Genomic DNA, 23,028 nt, shown 5'->3' on the forward strand with positions numbered 1-23,028 from the left:
TCCACCGGGTCGCAAAGAGTGGGTCACGACTGAGCGACTAAACTGAACTGAACTGACTTTTCTGTCAGAGCTTTCAACACTTTTAACTACACTCCAGCCTCCAGGACAGGTTGCCCTGGGCAACAAGAGTTAGCTCCAGAGGCCTGGGGCGGCCACATTTTGAGGGCAGGGATAAAAAAAAAACTCTCAAGAGTATGAGACTGCTGGCAGCGATCCCTTAAAGTTAAGGGTTTAGAAAGCCAGCTGCAGCCAATACCTTTTTCCCTTACAGCCCTGAGGCTCCAATTCTGAAAACTGATCGCAGGCGGGTTGGATCACGTGACGGATCAAGTGCTCTCTGCGCCCACCCCGCTTCCTTCCGGTAAAAATTCTGGTCGCGCCGTCTCCTTCTGCACGTGGTGTTGCTGCTTTTGTCCCCAACTTGTCTGCGGACCCCTGCCTCCTGCAGCCATGGCACCCGGCCAGCTCGGTGAGCTCCTCGGCGCCCTGGTGGAGCCGCGCCATCGGCCTCCGTGCCCCGCGGCTCCCTCACCCTGGCAATGGCGGCGGCCAGATGGGAGCTGTGGGGCCTTGACTGGGTGGGGAGGCGGCGCTGCGGTCAGCAAGGCCCGGGCCCGCCCGCTCGAGTACGGCTCGCTGGCGGCGGACCCGACCCCGGGTCAAAGTCTGAGTAGTGGGGACCATAAGATTCGCGAATGCCCTCTCCAAACTGCTCCCCCTCCCCTTGACCCCCTGGGCTTTGCAGCACAGAATGTCTTGTACTGAGAGTGATGCGAAATGTCTTTTGTTTCAGCTTTATTTAGTGTCTCTGACAAAACTGGCCTTGTGGAGTTTGCCAGGAACTTATCTTCTGTTGGTTTGAATCTGATCGCCTCTGGAGGGACTGCAAAAGCCCTCAGAGATGCTGGTTTGGCAGTCAGGTAAGGAACAACTTGCTTTTTAAGTTAAGTCCAATCCAAACATAGTTTGGTGACGTTGACCAGAAAGTACTGTATTCCATTCACTGCATGAAATAATGTTATTTACTCCTCCCAACAGTGCTGTGAAATTGGTACGTTAAACCACCTTTTGCAGGAAGCTTAAACTTATTTTCAGGTTTACGGAGGAAGGAGTCGGGACCTCCAGAGCTCTCATTTCAGAGCCCCTCGCCCCTCAGCCGAATCTTATAACACAGTAATGTTATAGAACAGTGCGTATTAGGTGGATTGTTTGTTGTGCAGGAAAGGAGTTGTGATTTTCAGGATACCTATGATCTTCTTTTTTTTTTAAGAAATGATATATTTTTGGCCGTGCTGGCTCTTTGTTGCTGCCAGCAAGCTTTCTCTAGTTGCAGTGAGTGGGGGGCTCATCTCTAGTTATACTGCAGGGGCTTCTCATCGCCCTGTCTTTTCTTGGACTCACAAGAGAAGCCCTGGGCTCTAGGGCTCACAGGCTTCACTGAAAGTTGTGGCTCAGGGTCTTATTTGCCCACATGATCTGTTTTGACTGGCTCTTTAGTGAAACTGTTCACATCATCAAAATTCAACTCTTAAGATTCATCCTCTCTTCCCCTAGTATCTGGTAACCGTGTACAACATGTTGATGTCTTTTCCTACAGGGTTTTTATAAGCGTGGTCTTTATTTCATAGCTCATATAGAAGACAGATAGTTTTGCTTTTTGCCTTTTTCCCCACATGTTGTGGGTTTTCAAAAACTTGGCGGGCTTCACTGGTGGTACAGTGGTGAAGAATCCACCTGCCAGTGCAGGGGACACAGGTTCAATCCCTGCTCCAGGAAGATTCCACATGCCATGTAGCAGCTGAGCCCCTGTGCCACGACTATTGAAGCCTGTGTGGGTGTCCAAGAGCCTGTGGCTCTGCAACATAAGCCATGGCAATGAGAAGCCTACCACAAGTGGAGAATAGCCTCCACTTGCTGCAACTAGAGAAAGCTGTGGGAAGTGAGGAAAACCTAGCAAAAACAGCCAAAAATATATGAATAAATTTTTAAGAAAAATAAATAAAAATTTGCTTGTAAATTCAGCCAGAGAAAGTGTTCAGGTCAATTTGGGGATATGGATTGATACTTAAATGCTGTCTTTTATTTGACCCTGGGTCATACTTTGTGAATATCTTTTCCAGCTTACATTTTTACCTTATTTTTTTTCTTTTTTCAATGTAAAGGTTTTTAACTTTTAGGTAGGTCAATCCAAAAGGCTAAATCCTTGCTATCCCTTTTAATCTGTTACTGAGATAAAGATACTAATAATTTTGTTGTATATTGTCAAATTACTTGTGAGTTTATTTCTTAATATTTCATTAGTATGGCTTATGATTCATTTTCTGAATTCTGAAAATCCAGGCTCTGAAAAAATGTTGGAAGATGCTTTGAAATGCTATAAAATGTAAAATGAAACTCACAGAAACAGTAGCAATATTCTATCTGTTTTCAGAGATGTCTCTGAGCTAACTGGATTTCCTGAAATGCTAGGGGGGCGTGTAAAAACCTTGCATCCTGCAGTCCATGCTGGTAAGTGGTTGGATATCTTCAATTTTAAATAGTGGTTTTCAATAAACTTTGCAGTGGGTTGGCCACAAAGTTTGTTGGGGTTTTTCTGTATCTTATGGTTAATAGAATAAGCAGGAATAAGGAAAAAGGCAGATCATAGCTCAAAAAAAAAATCTGTGAGGTTACGTTAGTTTTGTCACATCTGCTGCTAAAGTTCATAATACATAAGAATGTTTAAAATACAATCTAGCTTGCTTTGTTACCTGATGGATTCCTCTGGTAGCTGTTAGTCCTGGCCTGATAAATAATTTAGAGTTTGTTATTTCCTGCTGGAGTTAATGAAAATATTTAGGTTTTAGAGTGTGAAAAAAACTCTTGCTGTGATTCAAGCTTGGAATAAAGCGTCACAGGGTAACTGACTTTCAAAGGAATCTTTTAAAATGCTTTACTATTTATGAGAGTATATGCACTGATGGAACTGACAGCAGGTGAAATTCCTTTTACATTTTGTTGCTCGAGGAAAAGGGAATAGGGAACTGATGCAAATAGTTTTGAAGTATACTCACTAATCCTAATTTTATACTGTCTGGTATTCTTAATTAGGCAGTGCTAGGGGCTTTAACATGATTGATGAAGTCATGTTGGAAAGAAGTGCCTTATTCTGACTTGTTCTTTGAACCTAATACTTTAACTTTGTTGAATTAGGAATCTTGGCTCGTGATATCCCAGAAGATAGTGCTGACATGGCCAAACTTGATTTCAATCTTATAAGGTAAAAATTTTCAAAGTTGAACTTTTACTACATTAAGGATCAAGGACAAAGAAGCCAAATCTGGTGTCTCTTTTTAAATATCAAGGTTAACGTTAGGCTTCGCTTCCTGATTACTTACTGTAAACATTTATTGAGGACCTTGTTTGTGACATTGTATGTGGGTAAGCATTTTGATTTTGCCAAATTTATATTACTGAAACACCTAATTATGCTTAAACAGCCTTTGCTTTTTTAAAATCTATGATCTAAATTGTGGTATATATAAGTAACTTAGCTATTTGCATAATGATATTCATAGTTTATTTTTGTTGCATATGTATAATAGCTTTATTCAGATATAATTCACATACCATATAATTCCTCAATTTAAAGTAGATAATTCAGTAGTTTTTAGTATATTTAGAGTTGCACAGTTACCACCACAGTTAATATTAGAATATATTCATCACTGCTCTTCCCTCTGGCACTCTCCCTCCTGCCCCAAACTCTGTCCATTAACTTTCAATCTCCATATTCCCCAACAACCTAGACCACCACCAGTCTGTTTTCCATCTCTGTGGATTTATATGAGCACTGCCTGTCAGTGGAATTGTATAATATATGGTCCTTTGTGACTAGCTTCTTAGCATGTTTTCAGAGTTCATCCGTGTTACAGCATATATCATTGATGCATTTTTTATTGCTGAAAAGTAATCACTTATATAGATACACTCTCATTTATTCATCAGTTGATGGATATTTGGATTGTTTCCACTTTTGGATATACTGACTAAAGAAACTGGATATTCGTGTACAAGTTTTTGTGTGGACATATATTTTTATTTCTTTTGGGCATATACCTGGGAATGTTAATTTCATGGTTATCTGGTAACTCTAACCTTTGCAGGAGCTGCCAGACTTATTTTCCAGGCCTCATCAGTTTACATTCCCACTGGCAGTATACAAAGGTTCTTCTTTCTCTGCATCATCACCAACATTTGTTATCGTTGTTTTTTTTTTAACATTTTTAGTGGATATAATACGGGTTTCTTGTAATTATGATTTGCATTTCCTAATCTTTTCATGTGCATACCTTTAGAGAAATGTCTGTTCAGATGCTTTGCCCATTTTTTAAAAATTGAAATATAATTGCTTTACAATGTTGTGTTTTTGCTATATTGAGTTATTTATCTTTTTATTATTGAGTTGTAAGAATCCATTTTATCCCATTCTGTAGATTGTTTTCATAATCTTAATGATATCATTTGACCATCATAAAAGCTTTAAATTATGGTAATATCCAACTTATGCTTGTGCTTTAGATGTTATTTCTAAGAATCCATTTTAAAATATAATGAAGATTTATGCCTATATGTGTATATATATATATTTTTTTTTTTTTTTTTTTTTTTTAATTTTTAGGGCTTGATAGTACAGTGGCTAGCTAAGGTTACCCAGGCAGCAACATTTCATTATGATTTGGTGGGAATAATGTGTATTGAAAGCATTTGCTGACTCTGGCCCCTTCTATTTCCCTGTGCTCTTGCAACCATGAGAGGTCCTGATGTTTCACTGTAACTTATTAGAACTTTAAAATGTCAAACTCAGAGTTCATATTTTAAATCATTAGGGGTTTTGGTCATGTTAGCAGTTTAGTTCAGTCGCTCAGTCATGTCCTGCTCTTTGCAACCCCATGAATCACAGCACGCCAGGCCTCCCTGTCCATCACCAACTCCTGGAGTTCACCCAAACTCATGTCCATCGAGTTGGCGATGCCGTCCAGCCATCTCATCCTCTGTTGTCCCCTTCTCCTCCTGCCCCCAATCCCTCCCAGCATCAGAGTCTTTTCCAATGAGTCAACTCTTCGCATCAGGTAGCCAAAGTATTGGAGTTTCAGCTTCAGCATCAGTCCTTCCAATGAACACCCAGGACTGATCTCCTTTAGGATGGACTGATTGGATCTCCTTGCAGTCCAAGGGACTCTCAAGAGTCTTCTCCAACACCACACTTCAAAACCGTCAATTCTTCGGCGTTCAGCTTTCTTCACAGTCCAATTCTCACATCCATACAGGACCACTGGAAAAACCATAGCCTTGACTAGACGGACCTTTGTTGGGAAAGTAATGTCTCTGCTTTTGAATATGCTATCTAGGTTGGTCATAACTTTCCTTCCAAGGAGTAAGCGTCTTTTAATTTCATGGCTGCAGTCACCATCTGCAATGATTTTGGAGCCCCCCCAAAAAAAGTCTGATTTTATATAATAAATAAAATAAAATATAATAAAAACTGTTTCCACTGTTTCCCCATCTATTTCCCATGAAATGGTGGGACCAGATGCCATGATCTTCATTTTTCTGAATGTTGAGTTTAAGCCAACTTTTTCACTCTCCTCTTTCATCAAGAGGCTTTTGAGTTCCTCTTCACTTTCTGCCATAAGGGTGGTGTCATCTGCATATCTGAGGTTATTGATATTTCTCCCAGCAATCTTGATTCCAGCTTGTGTTTCTTCCAGTCCAGCGTTTCTCATGATGTACTCTGCATATAAGTTAAATAAGCAGGGTGACAATATACAGTCTTGATGCACTCCTTTTCCTATTTGGAACCAGTCTGTTGCTCCATGTCCAGTTCTAACTGTTGCTTCCTGATCTGCATATAGGTTTCTCAAGAGGCCGGTCAGGTGTTCTGGAATTCCCATCTCTTTCAGAATTTTTCACAGTTTATTGTGGTCCACACAGTCAAGGCTTTGGCATAGTCAATAAAGCAGAAATAGATGTTTTTCTGGAACTCTCTTCCTTTTTCCATGATCCAGTGGATGTTGGCAATTTGATCTCTGGTTCCTCTGCCTTTTCTAAAACCAGCTTGAACATCAGGATGTTCACGGTTCACATATTGCTGAAGCCTGGCTTGGAGAATTTTGAGCATTACTTTACTACCTTGTGAGATGAGTGCAATTGTGTGGTAGTTTGAGCATTCTTTGGCATTGCCTTTCTTTGGAATTGGAATAAAAACTGACCTTTTCCAGTCCTGTGGCCACTGCTGAGTTTTCCAAATTGGCTGGGGTATTGAATGCAGCACTTTCACAGCATCATCTTTCAGGATTTGAAATAATAGCTCAACTGGAATTCTATCACCTCCACTAGCTTTGTTCGTAGTGATGCTTTCTAAGGCCCACTTGACTTCACATTCCAGTATGTCCGGCTCTAGGTGAGTGATCACACCATCGTGATTATCTGGGTCATGAAGATCTTTTTTGTACAGTTCTGTGTATTCTTGCCACCTCTTCTTAATATCTTCTGCTTCTGTTAGGTCCATACCATTTCTGTCCTTTATCGAGCCCATCTTTGCATGAAATGTTCCCTTGGTATCTCTAATTTTCTTGAAGAGATCTCTAGTCTTTCCCATTCTGTAGTTTTCCTCTCTTTCTTTGCATTGATCGCTGAGGAAGGCTTTTTTATCTCTCCTTGCTATTCTTTGGAACTCTGCATTCAGATGCTTATATCTTTCTTTTTCTCCTTTGCTTTTCGCTTCTCTTCTTTTCACAGCTATTTGTAAGGCCTCCTCAGACAGCCATTTGGCTTTTTTTGCATTTCTTTTTAATGTTTTAATGTTAGCAGTTACTGATGTGTAAATGGTGGAAGTTTCCACTTTTTCATGATCGCTGAATTCCTCTTTGTTTCAGAGTTGTTGTTTGTAATCTGTATCCCTTTGGGAAGACAGTGGCTTCTCCAGGTGTAACTGTTGAAGAGGCTGTTGAACATATTGATATTGGTAAGTTTGAAAAACCATTTTTGCAGACTGTTTGCACTGTAAATGAAATGACTCTACCGTCTGAGCCACGAGGGAAGTCCCAGTGTTCACTCTTGAAGGAGTAGAATATATTCTCTGGGATTGTTGTTGTTTAGGCACTAAGTCGTGTCCATCTCTTTTGTGACCCCGTGGACTGTAGCCCACCAGACTCTTCTGTCCATGGGATTCTCCAAGCAAGAATACTGGAGTGGGTTTGCCATTTCCTCCTCCAAGGGATCTTCCCGACCCAGGGATGGAACCGTATCTCCTACAACAGCAGGCAGATTCTTTACCACTGCGCCACCTGCGAAGCCCAAAACAATGTGTGGGTGTGCATGCATGCCCAGTCACGTCCAACTCTTTGCGACCCCAAGGACTATATCCCTGGGATTTCTTAAGCAAGAATACTAGAGTGGGTTGCCATTTCCTCCTCCAGGGGATCTTACCCACCCAGGGATCAAACCAGCGTCTCCTGTGTCTCTTGTGATTAATTCATTGATATTTTCAGAGCTCTTGGTGTAGAGAGCTTATGACTGAATATGACTGAACACACACATATTATTTTTCTTTATTTTGGGGCTTCCCAGGTGGCTCAGTGGTAAAGAATCCGCCTGCCAAGCAGGAGACGCGGGTTCAGTCCTTGCGTTGGACAGATCCCTTGGAGATGGAAATGACAACCCACTCCAGTATTCTTGCCTGGAAAATCCCACAAGCAGAGGAGCCGAGCAGGCTAAAGTCCTTGGGGTCACAAAGAATCAGAAATGACTGAGCATGTTTTCATGAACGCACAGCATGTACAGTCACTTGATTTGAAAGAGGTTAAACTGATGAAAATGCAAATCATCTTTTGTTTTTCAAAGGAGGAGTGACTCTGCTGAGAGCAGCAGCCAAAAACCATGCTCGAGTGACAGTAGTATGTGAGCCGGAGGACTATTCAGCCGTAGCCTCAGAGATGCAGGACTCTGACAGCAAAGACACATCCTTGGAGACAAGACGCCAGTTAGCCTTGAAGGTGGGAACACGCTTTTATCTCGTGTGGTGTTTGCAAAACCAGCAGTACTCCGTTCTCACCACATCACATCATCTGCCAGGGCTCTGGTTGGAGCCGTTATCCTTTTATTAGAAATGGAGAGACCAACATTCAGAGAGGTCTTCTGTCTAAAAATTGAAATAGAAGTGGCAGGGAGTAATTCTTTGTGCTGTTTAGAATTAGTTGGTGTCTTTCCTGCATGGATGTGTGTGTGGGCTTGTGGGTGTAGTTGGATATATAGCACTTGAAAACCATTTTTAACCTCACTTTTGGTTTTAACCTCACTTTGGGAAATACTGTGGGTATTTCACAAACCTTAAGTCTTTTTTTAGGCTTTTACTCATACAGCACAGTATGATGAAGCAATTTCAGATTACTTCAGGAAAGAGTACAGTAAAGGAGTATCTCAGATGCCCCTGAGGTATGGAATGAACCCTCATCAGACTCCTGCCCAGCTGTATACCCTGAAGCCCAAGCTCCCTATCACAGGTAAAGGCTGAGTATTATGTGGCATGGTTTGCCGTGTCTGGGTGTGTATGCGTCTTTCTTTCTATTGTGTCAGACGTGACTCACTTTTTAGAAAATGAATTGCATGGTACCTCTTATAGTTGCCTGAAATTTGAGTTGCCAATGGGACTTGTAAACAAAAAATACTGTGATAATCCAGGGTTTTGAAGAGAAGTCAAGTTGAAGATACAGGTTGGAGTATCTTTGTGTGGATATTGGTTTTGAAGATGTTGGGACAGGATGAGACGGTCTGGATTTCATAGTAAGATGGTTAGGACCAAACCTTGAAGTGGCAGTAGAGGAACCATCAGAGGAAACAGGGCTGCTGAGAGCAGTGGCTATTTGATTTGAAAATGTTACAGAAAAGCGATTTTCTTGGAATGATGGATTGGTCTGGCAGCCCGGTTGAAATGGGTCAAAATAGTAATGAGAGGTTAGGAACTAGGAATGGTAAAGATAATTCTTTGAAATTAGTCAGGGCTTAAGGATCTGCAGAGTAATAAGAGAGTTTTACAGTTTTTTGGTTTTGTTTTGTTGTGCTTCATCGCTCAGTCATGTCCGACTCTTTGCAACCCCATGCACTGTAGCCCACCAGACTCCTCTGTCCATGGGGAATCCCCAGGCAAGAATACTGGAGTGGGTTGCCATGCCCTCCTCCAGGGGATCTTCCTAACCCAGGGATCAAACCCAGGACTCCCGCATTGCAGGCAGATTCTTTACCATCTGAGCCATCGGGGAAGCCCTGATTTGTTGCTAAGGTGGGTTGTTTAGTGAGCAAGCACATCTTGCTGCCTGGTACAAGGGAAGGGTGGGTCCAGCGGGCAGAGGAGAGAGTTGTAGGTGTAAAGACTTTGAAGGTAAAGTGTTGTGGGGGACAACTTCTATTGTTTACTGTTGCCTGTTTTGCTTCTTTGGTGCCTCTCCCATGAGCTCCGTGAAAATAGTCTTTTTTTGTTTGTTTAAGGGAACTTTATTTCCAGGTAATTTTATTAAAAAGAGAAGGGTTTTTTTTTTTAATTTTATATTTTGCCCATACCACATATCTAACCTTATAAGATCCATAGTTTAGATTCAAAATGTATTGTACATTCTGTGGGTTTGGGCAAACATAATTTACTCATCTTATGAAAATTATGTGTTGTTCAGTTGCTAAATTGTGTCTAACTCTTTTGGGATCCATGGACTGTAGCCTGACAAGCTCCTCTGTCCATGGGATTTCCCAGGACAAAAATACTGGAGTGGGTTACCATTTCCTTCCTTCTCCAGGGGATCTTCCCGACCCAGGAATTGAGCCCTAAATGTCTTCTGCATTGACAGGCGTGTTCTCTACCACTGAGCCACTAGGGAAACCTGATACTATCTTGCATAATAGTTTCACCACCCTAAAAACTCCTCCCCTTCAGCCTTCTAACTAACCACAGGCAACCACTGATCTTTTCACTGTATACTTTTGCTGTTTCCAGATATCGTATAGTTGGAAACAAACAGTATGTAGTCTTTTCAGACTGACTTCTTGCACTTAACAATCTGTATTTAAGGTTCCTCCATGTCTTTTGATAGCTCATTTCCTCTTATTATGGAATAATATTTCATTGTGTGTGAATGTACCAGTTTATTCATTCACCTATTGAAAGACATCAAAAATAGAAGGATGCTGTTTGGCAGTTTATGAATAAAACTGTTATAAAGCTTTTTGTACATGCTTTTGTATAGACCCAAGCCGTCAGTTCATTTAGGTAAATAACTAATTTTCTGTTGTATAATTTTATTACACATTTAGTTTCCTTTCTGGCTCCCCTCATAAGCTTCATGATGACAGTAATTTGGGAGGGACTGTTTTATTCACTGATAACATCCCAAGCTCCTAGAACAGTGCCTAACATTGTAGTAGGCACTCAGTAGATATTTGGCAAGGTTTGCTTGTGAGAGTATCTGCTATTGAAGATAACACAGAGGAAATGAAATTGTTAAGTTGTTTTTAATTGGTGGCCCATTACTTTGTGTGTGTATGCTAAACTTCTCGTAAATATTTACTCATAATATTTTGGCTTTTAAAAATCCTGCCACTGTTAAGAAAATAGGCAGCAAAAAACTTGTAAGCTCCTTTTTAACTGCATTTCAACTTGAAGCCAAGCCTGCTGAGTACAATTAAAAGAAGAGGACCTCCTCCCCTGTCCATCAAATGAGTTTTTTCCCTCCATCTCTCCCACCCACTAAACTCCTGCTTTAGTTTATAACATTATTTCTTAAACTGACACGACTTACAACTTTAAAATAATATGCTCAGTTGCTCAGTCGTGTCCAACTCTGCAACCCCATGGACTGTAGCCCCCCCAGGCTCCTCTGTCCATGGGATTCTCCATGCAAGAATACTGGAATGGGGTGCCATTTCCTTCTCCAATACTATATTTTAAATACTCTAAATTGTACGCTAAAGTTGCCACAATTATTTTATCTTAGTTCTGTACTGAAGTGGATCCCTGATGATTGCTAGTCTAGTTGTACTTTTTCCTGTTCCGGAATTCTCTGCTGATTTATTTATGGGTTGGCTGGCTGTGGTCCTCATGGTGTGTGCTCGTATTTATGTTCATGCATTTCTGTGTGTGTGTGTGTGTGTGTGTGTGTGTGTGTGTGGGTGTGTGTGTTTGGTAACGTGGGTTCAGACTCTGGTGCTGTATTCACTCATCTCACTGAGTTCTTACATGTTCATATATATCTGTTCGCCTCTTCATTATACTTCTTTTGAAGCATTTTTCTGCAGTCTTTATATGTTTAAAATGTTTTCTAGGAAATGTACACATCTTATTGACCTTGCTTGTTCATGTGTGTTTTTATATGTAGTTCTGAATGGAGCCCCTGGATTTATAAACTTGTGTGATGCTTTGAATGCCTGGCAGCTGGTGAAGGAGCTCAAAGAAGCTTTAGGCCTTCCAGCCGCTGCGTCTTTCAAACATGTTAGCCCAGCAGGTAAAGCGTTGCACCCTGGGATTCTCTGGAACTGTTCAAAATGAACTTCTTTTTAAAGTTTTTAGAAATTTGACAAGACTCTAAAGCAAATACGAACAGTCTGGGAAGTCTGAAACCACTTTTGATTTAATAATGATATCAACATAGTAATAGGATAAAATCAGATAACAATAACATGCACATGTACTATTTACATAAAAATAATGTGTAACATTGTTATAAGATAGGAAGGTCAGGAAATAGTCTTATTTGTAGTGGAAGCATGTTTTAGAAAAGAAAAGTGATGTTGCCTAATGCAGTATGACTAAAATTTTTCCACATGGCTGAAAATTTAACTGAGCAGATATCAAGAATTTGTTACCACACTTTTAACTTTGTATGGCCATTGTCTGAGAGACCTTTTTGCTTCTGTGTCTCAGTCAACTTTACAACTTATTTATAACTCCCACTGACAATTCACCACATAATTAGTTCTCAGATATTGCTTGGATGTTCAAACAATGGGAGCAGCAGGAAAATAGTGTGTGATATCAGGCAGGACAGAGAAAGAGTCAGTAATGAAATAAAGTAGCTCCATACACATGCCTGGTTCTGGCAGACTCGGTGGATGTATTTCAGAGGCCAGAGAGGAGAGATACTCCCCTGCAGTTATATTTTGGCATTTAATTATCTGGCTAAGTAGGTTTTTGTTTAATTTGGCATAAGCACTAGAAAGTACCCTGCATAGACCAGATGTTTGGAAAAATGTCCTAATGTAGGTATTGACAAGTGGTAACTGAGATTTTTTGATTTATTAACGGGTCTCTATACCAGGTGCTGCTGTTGGAATTCCACTCAGTGAAGACGAAGCCAACGTCTGCATGGTCTATGATCTGTACAAAACCCTCACACCCATAGCCACTGCATACGCAAGAGCAAGAGGTCAGACGAATAATAGCATGTAGTTTGGTTTTTTATTCTTTTTTTTTTTTTTTAGAGGAAAGGTAATATCTTATCTTAAATATCCTTTTTGTTATAAGATTTCAAATTATTTTAATTCATTTTTTATTAGTACTTCAGAATAACTATTTGAGAGCCTTGGAATAAATTTGTTTATAAAAATGTGTATTTTAGTATTTTAATGTAATAAAGGGGAACACAATTTCAGATTAGCCTATTGAATGTATTTGTTTTGCTTAAATTATAGTTATTTAAGTACGCTGAATTTGGTTAAAGTTAACATTTTATATAATTCACAAATGTCTAATTGATGAGTTTAATAGCCTATGAATATTATAATAACATTAATGGGAGATTATTGCGATACTTTATCATAGTCTACCTTCTACAGCAAGGGTTCACCAGCTATTACTCAACAGGCTAGGCCAGCCCACCACCCATCTTTGTCAATATGGTTCAGGTGGAGTAGGGTGATATGGTATTGTCCGTGACTGTTCCAACCTCAGAGTTGAAACAGGAATCACAAAGCTTAAAAAATATTTACTATCAGGCCCTTTGCTGAATGTTGCTCTAGAAGGTAAAATTAAAGAATATTTCTTACTGATTATTTCAATTAAACAACTTACTAAGCTATTGTTTAAATCTCAAGTTAGATTTTATGTGGTCACTTTGGGGTTTTTTGAATGTTATTTTTTTCTGTATAAGGATAATCTGTGATAAATACTTTGTTTTAATTTTTATTTACAGGGGCTGATAGGATGTCTTCCTTTGGTGACTTTGTTGCATTATCTGATGTTTGTGATGTCCCTACTGCCAAGATTATCTCCAGAGAGGTTAGTGGAATTCTGTATCTTGATCCGTATATAACTCAGTAGAGCCAAATTTTACATAGTGTTTATTGAAACCATAATGTATAATATTTGTATTTGGCTATTGTAATGTAAAGTTTTACATATTTAATTCTTTTAAATTTTCTAGTCATTATTTTAATGCCAAAATTATTATTTCTGAAGCTGACTGTATACCTTCATTAGGTCTGTAATGAAAGAGACTGTTTAGTGGGGGAAATTATAACCTATTCTGAAAAAGTAACCCCCATCAATTGAGTATCAAACAAGCATTCCAGAAGGGTGGGAGGGTGGTGTTGGGGACTGGGGAGACAGAAGAAGAATGAAGTTAGCTCAGGTAGCTTGGAAGGAAACAGATAGCATTAAGGCTAACAGGGCCAGCGGCTTGACGATATTTAGTTTCATCGCAGGGCTTCTTACCATCACCCCTACCATCCCCAGCGACAGTGGAGTTGGCATGTCCCATTATAGGTTGTATCTAGCATGAGACTTGGGGTGTGAGCTGTGACTTTTGTACCCTTTGTGTCTTTAGCTATACTGTGTTAATCTCTGATTTCCTCTGAACCCCTTCTCTTGCTTTTGAGGAGCCTGCCTTGCCTTGGATCATTTAGCCAGGTTCTAGCAGAGCCAGAACTGGAAGAACATGCTCTGTCTAATTAGTGCAAAACAGCCCCTGAACAGAATAGTAAAAAAGTCATGTGTCTTCCTAAGATACATGTATCACAGCAAATCATTCATATATTCTTCATTAAAATTGAAACAGACAACCAAAATGACACTAATGAGATAAGATCAGCTGTAAAAAGATGTCTTCTGACACAGACTTATCTTTTCCAAGTGTAGTGTTTGTATTATCTAGTGGAGGTAGAAACCAGAAACTGCTGCTGCATTATTTATGACACATAAGTATGTCTAGATTGTTTAGGTGGTATTCTCTGATTTTTTAAAATAGAAATTAATATCTCATGTTGATACATGTATAGGTATCTGATGGTATTATTGCCCCGGGATATGAAAATGAAGCTTTGAAAATACTTTCCAAAAAGAAAAATGGTAATTACTGTGTTCTTCAGGTTAGTGCAATTCATATTTACAGTAATAATTTGCTCTTTTATTTTTCCCCATATTTAATCTTTTCTTTATACTCATAACCGTTCTAATTTATCCTTTTTTACTATGATTTCTTTATCCTTAATCCTGCAGGTTTTTTCTTCCTATTAATTTTTTGAGTTTCAGATCAAGATAGCTTTCTCACCCTTTCTTTTAATTTTTTAAAAAATAATTTATTTAAAATGGTTTCCTATTAAAAAGGTATTAAAGGTTATTTGAAATCTTTCCTTTCCTTCTGCCACTCTGTTACCTTTTTTTAAAGTAATATTTTCAATTTCTTGCTCATCTTGCCTGAAATACATAGTCTGTGCATATTCAGCAAATACTCGATTGATACTCAGCACCAGACAGTGTCATGTTTCAGGGTGTCAGAAGAGTACCAGGGCTTCCTCAATATTTTGTTTGGGAATTTGGCTAAGTTTGCACCTAGACACATAATTACAACCATGAAAAACCTGTTTCCTTTGCCTGACCAGAGGCAAGTTTTTTTGACATCAGTTATAGGTGGGCACATTTCAGTTTTAGAAATTTTATAATAGAAAAAAAAAAGGACCATTTTAGAATTCATGAAAATGCAAATTAAGTAGAATTAATATGAGGGCTTGCTTCTGAGTTACAGGTTATCAGTGCTTTCTGTACTGTTTAAGTATAGAAAAATGTCTGGGGAGAGAGTAGTATTATGACATAGGTTATTCCCATGTCCCATTATTTCAGATCAAAATCTGGAAGAGGTCAAGAGAGCCGTGAATGACATACTCCTTTCCAAATGACAAAGACACATACTACAAATGCTGTTCTCCATTGAACTTTTTAATCTTGGCTGAGTATTTGTAGTAAATTGTTAGAAAGAAAAGAAAACTAGTGGTTAATTTTTGTGCCACTGCCTGTTTTGTAGCCAATCTGTTTTATCTACTGTTTTTTTTTTGTTTAAAAAAAAAAAAAAAAACTATGTGGGCAATGCTTTCAGTTACTAAAACCAGAAATTTTCTGTTAGAATTATTGGTTCTATTATATTGGTGTAAGTTACAAAATCCTGTGAGGTTATAAAGCCTATAAAGTTTTGGAGTAAAATATCGGTGCCTGGCCATTCTATTACATCCATCCTGAAATGATCTTGTACCTGCTTAAGTCAGGAAAAAAAAACAACATGCATATAACCTTACTTGTAATAATATACCTTGAACATAAATTAAGTGAATGATTTTGAGAGATGTGGATTTTTTTACTCTTAACTTTTTAAATTTGTGTTTTATTTAGATGGACCAATCTTATATTCCAGACGAAAATGAAATTCGAACTCTCTTTGGTCTTCGTTTAAGCCAGAAGAGAAATAATAGTGTTGTCAACAGGTCACTGTTTAGCAACATTGTTACCAAGAATAAAGATGTAAGTCTGAAAAATAACTGAATACTAGTAATTCAGTAGATCAGTTTTTTAACATTTATATGCTTATGCATTTATGAAGGCCCACATTTTAAAACTGATCAATACGCAAAGAGCTAGTCCTTCTTGGATTTGTCAAGTAAGTTTGAGAACTTAAAAAGTGAACAAAAGACCAACCATGTTAGAAACTTTTGTGCACCTGTGTGTATGTGGTTAGTTATCTTCAGTTCTACATAAATGGGATCATGTCTTTTATCACTTGACTTTTTTCTGTGCATTAAGCTACAACTGCGTTTCTGTATCAATAAGCACAGGTGCACGTCTTCATCAGAAAGGCCACATGCAGTCTGTGTACTGTGATGGGTATCCAGGTTGTTTCCACGTTCAGTGCTGTGGTCCATGTTTGCATGTAGTAATGAATTTGCTTTTGTCCTGTTGTCATATTTTAGAAGGACATGTTCCTAGGATGATACTGGATTGGGTGTTGTTTTTTTTTTAATTTACATGTTTTATATCATTTCATACGCACAGCTGCCTCTGGGTGGAGCATAACCACTGTCATCTGTATTGTAAAGATCACAAATTGTGACATAGAGGACAGTTAAGAGATTTGGCTACACAGTAAGGAAATGGTTGAGATGGTACTTGTTTTTCTGAGATCTCCTGATTGGGCCTTCAGTTTTAAATGATATTTTCTCTGGATCTGATGTTGGCTGTACTTTTTTTTTTTCCATTACTTCGGATGTGTAACTAACTTCATCGTTATCTGGTCTTGTCTGCTGGTATGCCTGGCATTTTTGACTGAATGTTGGTCATGAGAATCAGATGAACTAAAAATTCATACTTTTAAGGCAAGACAGGAAAAATTTAAACATAAAACTTACTCTCTGGCCTTTGGCCTCCTGTCTCCCCTTGAGTGTGCACTGTGCCTCTGTATTATGTACTAATCAGGCCTCCTCAATGATAGAACTACCTGCCCAATCATCATTCAGTCTTAGACTTGTGACAGTGTAACTATAGATACGGGAAGAAGCAAAAAGAGGGAACCATTTCTTGAACTGTAACAGACAAGACATGTGGCCCAGAGGCTTTTGGTTACTGTTAAAAGGGACCAGTAATAACACATCAGGTGGCCGATCAACAAAATGCTTGCCTGAACTAAGGGAGCATTCCTAGCACCATGGAACAGATTAGTCAAGAAATGCCTCCCAAACCTTGGTTGAAATTAAGACAGAGAGGGAGCAGATCACAAAATTAACTAGCTCACCTACCATCCACTTCTGTAAGAATCAAGTCTTTAGCCATGGCAGTCACTGAAAGGAATTCAGGATGAGGTAACTTTGTGCTCTAGAGAAACTTGACAGAACTGGCCCTCAGATAGTTTGGATATTTTCAGGAGATTTTCTGAAACCCAGTTTCTTGCATCTTAGAAGATCATCCCATACTTAGAAGAGCACGGAAACCGTTAACTAAGGTGGGTCTTCGAGGACAGCAGTGACGTTCTGCTGAGATGTGTGCTTGGTTGCATATGCCCCTTCATCAGCATCAAGTACATGCTTGCCACACCCTTACCTGTTTGGAACTGTTCTCCAGGCTCTCTGAGAGGCTTTCTCCTGGGTTTATAATCCTTAGGTTGACTCAGAATTTTCCATTTCTTTTGTAGGTTGACTGTTGATCAGTTTTTTTGTCCGTAATATGAAAAAGCCATAAAGATACTTTGAGCATCTGGTTAGTGATATTTATCTTCCATAGAGCTGAGCCTAGGGCTCAGCTCATTTACCTCTTAGTTACCGCCTTGCAACTAGGAAAAGGCCTGGAGGGGAAAACAGAGTCACACTGTTGCTTCCTTTATCACCGGGATGTTTGCCTCTTGCCTCTCAGTATTCAATATTTTATGAGCTCGTTACTCAGTATTTCTGTTTGTTCTTAGAAAAGGATTAGTCTCTTAACAAGTCATTTTGTAACAGAAGTGGACAATGAGTTAGATATTGTTCTCTGGTGTGAGTTCTGAGGCTTTAAGTAGAATGCTGAAAATAGGCTTTAAAATCTTTATCGGGCTAGTTCTATTAATAAACATATAGTGATTAAGGCATGATCTTTGTTGATTTACTGGGTATTTCATTTGTATTGTTGAAAGTTAATGGTGCCCTAAAATAAAAGAACATTTTAGGAATCATAAGTAAAGATATCTTGCAGGTTTTTGGAATCCACTCCTTTGGTAAAGACCCTGAGGTCCTGGGTTAGCAGTGTTACTTGAAGCAGCTCACAGTAAAATAGGGCTCTGGATTTTTTTTTTTTTTTTTTCCACTTTTTTTTTTTAACCTGCTTGGTTAACGTGTTTTTAAAAATACTGAAAGGGCATTGAGCCAAATTCCGTGGTACCCATGCTGACAACCATGCTTATTTATTGAGAATCTTAATTTTTGTAAGTTTTCCTTGTAGGTTTATAGGTATTGGACTGATTAATAATTTAGTGGAACCTGAGAGGTTTTGTGCTTCTGGCTGTGCTGTCTTGGATATTTTTACAAGTCTGTGATTTTAATCATTTATCTAAGTTCTTCTCTACTTGTTCACATGTATTTTTAATAGAAATTTGGAAACCTACGGATGAGAATGGTGGATTTATCTTCCTTTATATTCTTCTCCCTTCTTCATGTGTTCATTTTTATGTGTATGTCCTTTTTCTTGAAATGTCTCTCCATGTCTTTTGCCCATTTTCTAATTAGATTTGTGACTGAGTTTTAAGAGGTTTTTACATGTTTTGAATACTGCTTCTTTGCTGGATATGTAGTTTGCAAATATTTTCTTACAGTATGTAGCTTGTCTTTTTATCCTCAATACAGTACCTTTCAAAGAGCAGAAGTATTAATTTTGATGAAGTTGTATCAGTTTTTCAGTGAGCTTAATTTATCAATTAGCTGTGCTTGTATATTCTGTCCACTTAGCATACCAACATAGATCATTATCCTTCTTTTCAATTTTATTTGCTCTTTATAGTAAAGATAGTGACATTTTTAGTTATCATAGTTGTTTCATTCTATTTGAACCAGTATTTAGTTCATAATACATTTTTTAATACCTTCTACATAGAATATTCTAGGCAAACCAAAAAATGATCCTAATATGATTTTGCCTGAAGAGCCTTGGATGTGTGTGCATCACAGTTGATTATAGTGTCTGTACAAATTATTCTCAGTGTAGTTTCTGAACAATAGCATCTCCAGTTATTTGTTGATACTGTGATAGAGAGAATACTGTTCGTCAGTGTTGGAGTGGATATAGTTTTCATGTCTAGTGCGATATGTAAACAGGCTTAAGCCAAAATTGCTGTAAAAATGGTGTCAGTTTGAGTCTGTGATGCATTAGGCATCACACAGAGTTCCATGACAAATATGTTAGATATGATCCTTTCAGTAAAACATGATAGTGTCTCCTATGAACAGTTATAAAGACTATAAAGAAAGCTGAGTGCCGAAGAATTGATGCTTTTGAACTGTGGTGTTGGAGAAGACTCTTGAGAGTCCCTTGCACTGCAAGGAGATCAAACCAGTCCATCCTAAAGGAGATCAGTCCTGACTATGCATTGGAAGGACTGATGCTGAAGCTGAAACTCCAGTACTTTGGCCACCTGATGCGAAGAACTGATTCATTTGTAAAGACCCTGATGCTGGGAAAGATTGAAGGCAGGAGAAGATGGGTACGACAGAGGATGAGATGGTAGGATGGCACCACCAACTCAATGGACATGAGTTTGAGTAAACTCTGGGAGTTGATGATGGACAGGGAGGCCTGGTGTGCTGCAGTCCATGGGGTCGCAAAGAGTTAGACACGAAGAGCAGGTGAACTGAATGAACAGTTAATTTCATTCCCTCATCTGAAGGATAGAACTGCATTGTAGGCCTGTTATAATAAATGAAGCATAGGATGCTAAAAGTCAAACGAAGTTTAAAAGAAACACCAATTTACTGTTTTGTCTTTTTTCTAGTTGCCGGAATCTGCGCTCAGGGACCTCATCGTGGCCACCATTGCTGTCAAGTACACCCAGTCGAACTCCGTGTGCTATGCCAAGAATGGGCAGGTAACCAAGCTGTCGGGCTCACCTTGGGGGAAACTGTGGTTTTACAAAATGATACTCAAAAATCCGTCTGCCTTGGGAACTAGACTGGCTTGAAAAGGAAGATGTTGCCAAGTTTTTCTCTTTGGGTTTGTCAGTATTTACTCAGTGATGACTACAAAGTATTGTTGGAATTAAGTATTAGAATGGTCCTCTTGTTCCTCACCTGGAATGAGTTGGCACATTTTGGAGTAGCAGACTGTTAATAGCTCCTACGGAGCTAGTTTATTCGCTCCCCTCCTCACTGTCAGTAGTATTTCCAGTGAAGAGGGAGGAGAAAGTACTAGCCCATTATTTTGCAGCTTGAGGGGTATTTTTATTTATATTTCTGTAAGTCATTCTACTAAGAATCTGCAAGCTGGGAGTTAGCATCATCTTTTAAAATCAACTTTATTGAGGTATAAATTTATATACAGTAAAATGCACCCTTTTAAAAAAAGTTTAACACTTTGCACAGATTATATGATTGTTTGACCACTACCACAGTCAAGATGTTGAACATCTCTTCTGAGCTGATGTTAAGCTAGAGACCTTCTTTCTCAGTGCACCAGCCCACAGAGTATAGAACCAAGGTGGCTCATCACCAGAACTCTACTAGCTCTGGGGTGGACCTGGATTTGCCATAATAACTTTAGCACTGTTTCTTCTCATAGTGTCTTGAGCTCCTCTCTAGACATTTGTTAAATTATTTAGCCCATAAGTGGAAGGGGAGAGTGGACATTAATTGGAATTAATTAATATTAATAACCTGGAAGACCCTTTCAAATTTAGCATTTTAGTGATTGCCTACTGTAGCAAAAGAGCTAGACATGACTTAGTGACTAAAAACTGTTGAAAGATTGCTAACCTGTAGTAACAAAAATCTGGAAGATTGTGGCTGCTGTTCTAATAAGTTCCAGTAAGACCATGCTTTACTGCTGATATCTAGAAGTTCTAGAAACTTCTGTAATATTAATAGCCATGCCTCAAATGTCACTGAAGAGTAAAACATGAATAGTATTTATAAAACATGTTACCCTACCTTTTAAAACTATTTATATGTCGTTTGGCCTGATTTCCCCCCCTCCCCCACAAAATTGATAGATTTGAGGGGACTATGCACAAAAAATCCATTGAGAAACATGTTGTTGGAGAAGTATTCATTTTAATGCCCATGTTCTTCAGGTTATTGGCATCGGAGCAGGACAGCAGTCTCGTATACACTGCACACGCCTTGCAGGTGATAAGGCAAACTGTTGGTGGCTTAGACATCACCCGCAAGTGCTTTCCATGAAGTTTAAAACTGGCGTGAAGAGAGCGGAAATCTCCAATGCCATCGATCAGTATGTTACTGGAACTATCGGCGAGGTAAAAGGGCTGTTATGGAGTGGGGTTTACCCTTTCCTGTGTAACTCTCGTCATCACTCCAAAGAGAAAAGGTATCAGGTTGGCCAAAAAGGTTGTTTGGGTTTTTCTGTAAGATCTTATGGAAAAATTTGAATGAACTTTTTGGCCATCATATTTTTCTTGAAGCTTTAGATTGTCTAAAATTACTAATCTAAACAACCTCTGTCTCATTTACCTTTCTTTGGCATTCTTTATCCCTTTCTGACACCACAGATCATCTGTCTTCTTAGATTATAGCCACTGCTTTAGTTTTGTGTACTTGTACCCCCCGCTGGTTCTAAGTTTTGATGGCAGGGACTGTTGTTCACCATCTTGGATGTCTGTCACAGTGCCAGGGATGCTGCTTGCTGTGTGATAGATGTGTATTCAACATTGCATACAGGTTACTTGATAGCAGGTAGCAAATGCCCCTGACATTCTCCAGAAACTCCACTAACAACTCAGTGTACTTGTGTTATGTTTCATGTGCTTTAATGTTTTCTACCTTAAAGAAGGCATGAGGGAGCATTAAAATTGCAGGTATTAGGTAGCCTGCTAAAAAAGTAGGACTTAGCCCAGTTTCTGGAAATACAAGTGCTTAATGGGTAATGGTTACAAAATAAAAATTAAGTTCTGGTCTTCTGAGGGGGTGAGTCAGCTCCACTAGGTTGTCCAGCCAGGGATGGGAATCCACGATACAATCAACAAGTGTTGTTGGAGAACACGCCTGGTAACCAAGAGATGTTTCAAACAGTCTTTTTAAAAAATGACATTAATACTTGATTTTTCTGCTTGATTATTACACAGCAAATTGTGCTCTAAGTCCTGGAAGAGGACTTACATATATGAATAAGAATAAAAGTAGATTGTAGAGTACGTCCCAGCATTCTGATTTGTATCAGATAGTACTGAAAATGGTGTAATACTTGTCTTTCCCGCCCTGTCCCCACTTACAGGGTGAAGATTTGATCAAGTGGAAGGCACTGTTTGAGGAGGTCCCTGAGTTGTTAACCGAGACAGAAAAAAAGGAATGGATTGACAAACTTAATGAAGTTTCCATCAGCTCTGATGCCTTCTTTCCTTTCCGGGACAATGTAGACAGAGCTAAAAGGGTAAGTAAGAAGTTGGTGTGTGTTTGCATAGATTTGGTTATTATGTACTAATTATTTTAGAAATAGTGCTTCTGGTTTTTTCAGTTCTATGAGTTATATGTAAGTTGTGATGATATGATGTATCAGGATAATAGCTAGAGAATTATTTGCTCTATGGATAGCCCAAATTCCATTATTTTGCCTCTTTGACAATGAATCAGTCTGCAATGTGAATTGTTGTTAGCTTACTGTCTTTACTGGGGCTGGCAGTGGTAGCGGTTGATTCTGGCATGTTTTGGTATGAGGTTGTATTTTGAGAGTTGGTCTCTGTCTTCCCCTCCCAGAGTGGCGTGGCCTACATCGCTGCCCCTTCCGGTTCTGCCGCTGACAAAGTTGTGATCGAGGCTTGCGATGAGCTGGGAATAATCCTTGCTCACACGAATCTCCGGCTCTTCCATCACTGACTTCATCAATACATTATTTTATACCCTGCCTATGTGTAGGTGAAAAATCATGTATGGAATTTTGAAAATAACCTTTGTTTAAAACTAAAGCATAAATTTAATAATCTTCAGTCTATACTGTCTTAGTTATAGGCACTGTCTTGATTATTGTAACTTAATAATAAATTGTGAAATTGGGTATTGTGA

General features: G+C 39.0%; 1 protein-coding gene across 1 annotated transcript; it reads left to right on the forward strand.

The window, feature by feature from the left end:
- Positions 1-308: 308 nt before the first annotated feature.
- Positions 309-23,028, forward strand: ATIC (5-aminoimidazole-4-carboxamide ribonucleotide formyltransferase/IMP cyclohydrolase). Its single transcript, XM_025278208.3, has 16 exons — positions 309-469; positions 794-920; positions 2,432-2,508; positions 3,193-3,259; positions 6,918-7,006; positions 7,885-8,036; positions 8,387-8,543; positions 11,403-11,528; positions 12,342-12,449; positions 13,215-13,300; positions 14,299-14,388; positions 15,683-15,811; positions 19,794-19,886; positions 21,087-21,269; positions 22,244-22,399; positions 22,723-23,028. Exons 1-16 carry the CDS (start codon positions 451-453, stop codon positions 22,840-22,842), a joined length of 1,779 nt encoding a protein of 592 aa, XP_025133993.2. The 5' UTR covers positions 309-450; the 3' UTR covers positions 22,843-23,028.

The sequence above is a fragment of the Bubalus bubalis genome, chromosome 2 (assembly GCF_019923935.1).
Source record: "Bubalus bubalis isolate 160015118507 breed Murrah chromosome 2, NDDB_SH_1, whole genome shotgun sequence".
Classification (NCBI taxonomy): domain Eukaryota; kingdom Metazoa; phylum Chordata; class Mammalia; order Artiodactyla; family Bovidae; genus Bubalus; species Bubalus bubalis.